We start from the raw sequence: 7,669 nt of genomic DNA on the forward strand, positions 1-7,669 counted from the left end.
GTGGTGGGTGGATATTCATTCACTTCAGTGTATATTTGACAACACAAAATACCACTGATACACACAGGTCCTTAGAAACAACCTTTAATACAAAACAGTAGACAGTTATAATACAGTCCATATAGTATGTATAAGGTGAAAAAAAATAAAATACAAAGAACAGAAAACAAACCTTTTTTTATGAAATGGTTATTTAACAAAAGCTGACTTTTTATTGAACAAACTGCATGTTTTAAGAATGTTATTAGTCAGAAAATAAGAAATCACCGTTTTGACAACAGTGTTGTTAAACTTTCTCAGAGTCCATGAATATCTCCTATTGCACACTGAGGAACCTCCTTTTCTTTGCTGTGTGTGTATACGCATGGTGACGCCACTCGATGTCTGCCGTGCCCTCGTTCTCCAGGGTGCCCAGTTTGATCATGTACACTAAACAAAAGAACACATGTTAACATTTAGCGCATCCCAAAATAGTCGGAACAGAACAGAGGAATATGTCTAAAAACAAAAATTCTAATTTCACACTGGCTCCTTTTCTTCCTAATTCCTATTTTATTTGATGTTTTTTTTTTTTTTTTTACACTTCTGTAATGCATTTTCAGAAGGACAGTTTGTAAACAACAATGCTTTTAAACATCAGACTTGAAGTGTTTTCACCAAACTTTCATTGGTCCTTATTTTAACCACCAATGTAATTGTTATTTCTGTACATTCTTAGGATAATTAGGCCTGGTCTTACTAACTAGTTTAAATCACAGTTTCTAAACTTTTTTATAAGGCCGACATATAAGTTATATCAATACATTTGTTATATGTTCATCATCAGATAATATCAGTTTATAATAACACAGCCCATGTGTGTGTGAACAAAATATTATTGATGTTACTGTGGTCAGTGGGAGATGTTGTGATTTTAGCCATGATGACGTTCCTTTGGGATGCAACATCCTGTCTCATACTAACTGTTGAGCAATGTCTCTCAGGCTATGTTTGGGCCACAACTGCCATTAAGACCAGAGAAGAGGTGCAGAGAACTACTGAAAAGATTCCACACAGAGGAGTATTATATGTCATGCTGACAAGTTTGTTACCTATAAATCCAAGAGCCATCAGGATTTTGTTCATGATGAGTCACAAACCTGTGCCCCCTGCCTCTACCTCTAGAAGACTTATCTATCCATACTTACATTTCATTTCAAACCTGGGTCCCACTTCTGTCAACTCAACGTTCTTGTGGTCTGTTTTCTTGTAGGTGTGATGCCTGTAATGAAAAGGAATACTATTATTACTGTTCCAGTAACATGAGGTGTGTAGGGCATTTACATTGAGGGGGTGCTTTCTCGCTGACCTGAAAGAGATGAAGTCCTCTTGGTTGGCGAATGTCATGACACGCTTACTGTCCTCTTTGGGCACTGGAAAAAGATACTTGAGGATATTCGATACCTGTGCAAACACAATTAATTAGCTGTATTACTCAAACGAGCGCTGAAAGAAAATACCGATGGCATGCGTACAGTGCGCGGTCCAGCACCTACCCTCTTGCCAAGCTGTGAGGTGAAGTTGTGAAAGATGAGGTGGGGGTAAGCCTCAGACATGGTGCCTATGTCTGGAACATCGTGCCTCATGACCACGTTGTACAGTGTGAAATAAGCAGTGGGTCCAAATGGTAAGTGGCACACCACCAGGCCATCTGTTGATGCACAGGAGAAAATCAGATAGTCCCATGGAAAAGTTCTTCAATAGTGCACATAGAAGTTCACAAAAACACACAACTTGGTGTTAAATGCCATACATTTTTAGATTTTGGAGCTCAGGTCAGACACAGTGTAACAACGGCACTGCTACACTATGAATCCATTTATTCCAATGGGTTTAAAGCAGAAGTAAGTGGTCCGGTCGTTTTCGCTAATGCTGCGTTCCAGGCAGGCTTTTGAAATCGTAAATTACAGCTTCAAGTCACAACTTACGACTTTGTAGCGTTTCAGGCAACCCACTCGTGTTTTTCCGACCTGTTTTACCGGTGAAAGTCACTATAACGGCCACTCGTAACTTCCGACCGGTGAACTCGTACCAGATCGAACTGGTACCACTTCACGGTCGGAAAAATACGAGTTTCCTTGAACGCACCATAACAGTCCTCGTCGCTACGTCACCACATTCACGGCGTTCCTTGGCTGCACACACAGCCCTGCATGCCGTTCTCTCTCCTCATTGGATAAAAACTGTAGGATACGATAAATGTTTTCTCTTCGGCTCAGAGCAGAGCAGAGTGACTGAGAGACCCGTGTTTCAGTCCAAACACTCTATGTAAGTGATTGCTGTCGGAAGATATAACTATTTAAGACTTATATTAACACAAATATATCACTTACTTCTGCTTTAAGTTTAATTTGTTCATATAGCACCTTAAAAGCAAAGAGCATTTGCACCAAAGTGCTTCACAGGCAACATGTTACATAGGCAATAGGCAATTAGGCATAAAGACATGTCACATATAAACCAACATCAATACAAACCAACATCAATTCATCAAAAGAAGAAATAAAAATGTTGGTTTGTATTGATGTTGTGGTAACGAATCTGGCCAATTTGCCAAAATGTTGAACTATCCCTTTAAATCTGTTTTTACTATCCCTTCTAAATTTGTGGAATACACTTTTCCACATCATCAAGTACATCACCTGTATGCCTAAACTATTTTGGCTTTCAATAGCATTTAATCTGTTTCTACACTCATCTGATCACCCTGGGTTAGGGTATATAGAATTAAATGTGTTTATTTGGGTGTTTTAGCTCAAAGAAGCAAATGACATGATGAATCAATGAGGGAAAAAACAAAATGATTCGACGATTAGTCTCTCTAAAGGCAAAAACCTGACCAATCAGATTCAACTATGAAAATTCTTAGTCGGGTTGGGTACACCCCTAATATCTACAGTTTAACATGTGAAACACTGCAGTGGATGAAGACAATTCAGGGGAGAAGACATGGAGAGGAGAGTTATTAAAAATGCAATGAATCATAATGATTAGGACCTGGTTGTAGAGACAGAGACAGGCCCAGTGACTGATTATACCTGGCTGTCCTCTGGTTTCATGCATGATGACGAGGTCTGTGACGTTGTTGGCTTTGCAGGCTCGCACCAGCGCAGCGATCTCGTGGTTTCCTCTATTCATGCGCTGGGCACCAGGGAACATCAGCTTTACCTCCTGCAACCAGTTCCACAATGTACATCAACTCAACTGATTGTTGAAGGGATAGTTCAACATTTTGGCAAATTGGCCCATTGCCATAATCCCTATAGTTTTAGGAGTAGGTTTGTTTCCTTTAATTGTTGGTGCAAGCTATTTTTAGAATGGCGGAGCAGAGCCGCGAGCTGCTCAGAGCTACGCTACGGAGGCTCATGGGATTTCTTGGTTTCCCTCATTAAACTCATCAATACACAATCCAACAACTCCAAAACGCTCTGGTGGACAAGTTGTGACCTGCACATTCACCACGCTAATAGATAATAACAGAATGTTACGAGACGGAGTTGTTTTAGAGGTAAAGCAGTCTCTGCTTGCCGAAAAACAGCCTCCGACGGGAACGCACATCAGCGGTTTTGCATGAATTTACCGCTAGAACAACTCTGTCTCGTAACGTTCCGTTATTTATTATCTCATAGCGTGATGAATGTGCAGGTCATAACTTGTCCACCAGAGCGTTTTGGAGTTGTTGGATTGTGTATTTGATGAGTTTGATGAGGGAAACCAAGAAATCCAATTAGCCTCCGTAGCGTAGCTCAGAGCAGCTCGCTGCTCGGCGGTTCTAAAATTATATTAACAATTAAAGGTAACAAACCTATTGCGATGACTATAGGGATTATGGCAATGGGCCAATTTGCCGAAATGTTGAACTATCCTTTTAAATAAAGAACAAACTGAGAATGAAAACAAGAAGTTTGGTGAAACTTCCCCTAGCTCTTTTCTGACAAGTCCCTCATGTGAATTTATTCTGACTCTAAATGTTTCAGTCAAATCCAGGAAAATGGGTTTGTACAAAAAAAAAAGAGATGTCTGCTGTTCTTTTATAAAAACAGCCTTTAATGAGCAGCATTAGCTCTTAGCGGCTAACAGTGAGGTTAGCACACAAGTGCTAAGGATTGTGAGCAGAATGTGCAGTCTGACGTGACTGTAGGATTATCTGCCTGTGCTGGGATGAGCTTTAGTCTATCTAAGGCCCTGAACAAATGAACAAACTGTTACTGTTATGGATGTTATTCAACTAAATTAAGCACCATCATCCCTCCAGGCCTGTCAGTAAAAAGTCTATTAGTCCTTCTAATCTTTCTAATCTGAATTAAATGTACTGCTACTCATTCGTTTGTGAGATATCGAATCTTTCTGCAGACAATTTCAATATTTTTTTTTTATCCGTGCTGTGATGTGCATTTCTTCTGTGCAAGAAACAACAACACATAAAAAATAAACTATGGCCAGTTTACCACTTGGTTACTAGTTAGGAACAACAACAACTTACGGTAGAGACTTAAAAACTGAAGGGCTATGTATGTCTGCTGTCCTTTCATAAAGACTTCCATCATACTCCCTGTGCTCATACATCCTACAGGCAGCTTCCTGTCATTGGCCTGTCCTTAATTTACAACCTCTAGATTAAGTCACAACACAAAAGCCGTCCTGACCTTTGCAAACATTTTGAGCCTAGAACTGGGGTCTCTGGATGTAGTGACCATGACTTTAGGATCTTCCACTCCAGCCCATTTGTACTCATCATCCATGTGAGAGCTGACGCCTGCAGGGACAAAAGAATTAATGATGACTGAAGACAGAAGATAGAGGACGGAGGACAGTCTGTTGACAACAGTGAGAAACAACACCACCAACCTTCTGCTCCTTCGTCTTCATACTCCACCAGTTTCTGTAGCTGCAGAGCATCTTTGCGAATCTCAGTTGGCAGAAGAGCATTTTCTGCAGAGAGAAAGAGAGGGAACTGTAATACAAGGACCAGAATGTGTACAGCAATTTGTGTAGAACAGAATTTCAGCAATGTGCCATGATCCTACCATCGAGTGCTTTCTTCAGCTTCTGCTTTTTGTCGTCTATTGTTCGGAGCCTGTCCTCCTGTGCCTTCCTGTACAGGTACTCTCTCCTCAGTCTCACCTCCCGACGAAGCTGGAGGTTACAGAGACCGTCAGAGTCAGACCAAACTGTCTCAACAACAGACGCAAGCTCTTAATAGGCCTAATGTTCATTTAGCAGGAACATGTGGGTAATCTCAACGTCTCAGAGATGAGATGAGTTCTTAGATGGCACCATCACTTTTGGAGGTATCAGGGATGGACAAAACTATCATTACCATTACTATCATTAGTCTGGGAAACTGGTGCATCCAGTCTCCATTAAGGGCCCTGATGAGGAGGATGTCTGGACCTAGACGTTCTATAGTCTGGAGTTGGATGACAAACTAGACACATGTGCCCACCAGGGGTTCTAAACGTTGGTAAGAAACTCCTGCAGTTTTTTTCCTGTGCCCATGGCTGCCAGTGTTCTGCTCCACTCTGTGAAATGCTGTGGAGGAAGGATTTAAGGGATAGTTCCATTTTTTTGAAGTGGAGTGGTATGAGGTCCAAATAAGTGATGGTTAATTGTACAGCTTTGTTCATCTTGTAGCTACATAATCAGGGCTGTAAACTAGCTATTTTAGTCGCCAAATGTGACTAAAATATTCCCCTGGCGACTTCATTTTGGAGGGCTACATGCCACGGGGCGGGTAAATGTTTATCCTGCTTGTCCTGTGTTGTTGTTGTGTGTCGCACTGAAGTAGCTCCCCCGCTGTAGGAAACAGTTCCCTCAGAAGCAACGTAGTAATAGAATACAGTGTGAATATTCTATATTACTGAGTAATAGAATATATAGAATAGAATAATAGGAGTGTTTCCTTTGGTAGTTTCCCAATTTCAGTTTCACCCGACTGTCGTTCCCCAAGTGGCACAGGACTCTAACGACTGTCACATGGGACCCCAACAATGGTCAAGTGAAACCAGTACCTTTGTAAACACACCCACAGGTACTCTGGTGACCACTCCCACAGAGGTTAAACACCTAGGTCTTACTCCACTGTCTTTTTGTCTAGCTAGTGCGGACTAGTGAGACTTGTTGTGTACGAACTGATAAAGCCCCTTGGATAAGAGGCAAAACGTCTTCCCAGACAAATACAAGTCCAGTTGCCTACGATTCAATTTGCCCAGAAAATAATGATTGCATTATATGTTATATTACACTAAGCAGCTTTATACCTCATACAACCCCACTTCAAAAAACCTGAACTATCCATTTAAGAAAGGAGGCATGATGTTGCAGGACAAACTGATCAGGTGAGCTGCTTCTAGAGGCAGAACACAGCTGGAATCTATGATGGAGGTGGCAGGAGAGGGACTGTGAGACAACAACAGAGGGAGTGAGGTTGAGCACCAGGCCTGATATTACTCCTTATCAAACACTACACATCATCTATACTTCACCAACAATCTCATATACATACAAGTTTACAACATTTTACGGGGTGACGTATTAAGCTGCTTTTATGTTTAGTCATTGGAGAGGTAACAGTAAGAGGCAGTGTCAGGCAGCTGGAACCATTATAAACTCATTTACAGGTTAAATGTTGTACAACAACTCGACAAAAACCATGATAGATTGTATGGGTGATATGACACGATAGTAACGCGTGTTCATGTATGTGTTGTGTATTAAAACCAAATACAAAACCTCCTGTTCTCCCCCAGAGAAGTCCTGCTAGCTGACTGACCGGGTAACAAGTCGTGGAACAGTTTCACGTTAACGTCAGTGAGGAAGGATATCAAGCCAGCATTAGTTAACGTCAGCAGTCCTGTTGAAACCTAACGTTTCAACATACAACACACTTCACAGACACAAACAAAGCCAACTTACCATGTTTTCTTGTGTAGCTGGTTGTTAGCAGCAGGCGAGCAGCACGACTCACGTGGAAACACAACGTCCATACAAGAGCTTCTCTGATTCGCTGAACAGGGGAGCCAATAAAAGTGCTCGATACTGACTGTTTCCTCGCAACGGTTTTCAGGGCGCTTTACCGCCACTAGGCACTCTAACCGCCACCTACTGGTAAACTGCGGGAGTGCTGGAGTCTAGATGAGTTTCCTAGTGGGCTACTGTTTTCCCTTTTCTTTTCCTGCTACCGCATTCCAGCCTGGAAGGTGGCGCAAATGCCAGCCGCCAATCAAATTCCAATAGAAGAAGAAGAAGGCGGTGTCAATCGTCCATATTGACCAATGTGGAGCGGAGCCATTGTCCCGCGTATCTGTAAAAATCTGGAGAGTGCACTGCGAGCTAGTAGTGAGTGTGTGGAAGAGGACACGAAGAAAACATGGCCATGATGATGGAGGACAGCAAAGCTACCAGCGGGCCTGATCTGGTGGAGACATGGATGAGACCTGTGCTTTCTTCCTCAGACGAAGAGGATCTCATCCAGCTGCACACCGACAGTGACGACGACCCAGACTTCTACAACATGGACGACCCAGACTATCAGATACCACCAGATGAAAGGTGTGTGTACATTTAGCCTACCTGTTAATACAATGCTACGTCGCAGACGTTTAGGATTAAAGCCCCAGCAACTTTACAG

General features: G+C 42.1%; 1 protein-coding gene across 1 annotated transcript; it reads right to left on the bottom strand.

The window, feature by feature from the left end:
- Nucleotides 1-69: 69 nt before the first annotated feature.
- imp4 (IMP U3 small nucleolar ribonucleoprotein 4) lies at nt 70-7,181 on the bottom strand. The gene is made up of 9 exons (XM_085787617.1): nt 6,955-7,181; nt 5,067-5,175; nt 4,888-4,971; nt 4,686-4,795; nt 3,078-3,210; nt 1,536-1,690; nt 1,349-1,443; nt 1,188-1,261; nt 70-429 (listed from the first exon to the last, which is right to left on the bottom strand). The coding sequence occupies exons 1-9, from the start codon at nt 6,955-6,957 to the stop codon at nt 317-319; spliced, it is 876 nt and encodes a 291-aa protein (XP_085643743.1). The 5' UTR covers nt 6,958-7,181; the 3' UTR covers nt 70-316.
- Between the last annotated feature and the right edge of the window lie 488 nt (nt 7,182-7,669).

Source organism: Trachurus japonicus, chromosome 9 (assembly GCF_045865225.1).
Source record: "Trachurus japonicus isolate A0001 chromosome 9, Traja_1.0".
NCBI lineage: Eukaryota > Metazoa > Chordata > Actinopteri > Carangiformes > Carangidae > Trachurus > Trachurus japonicus.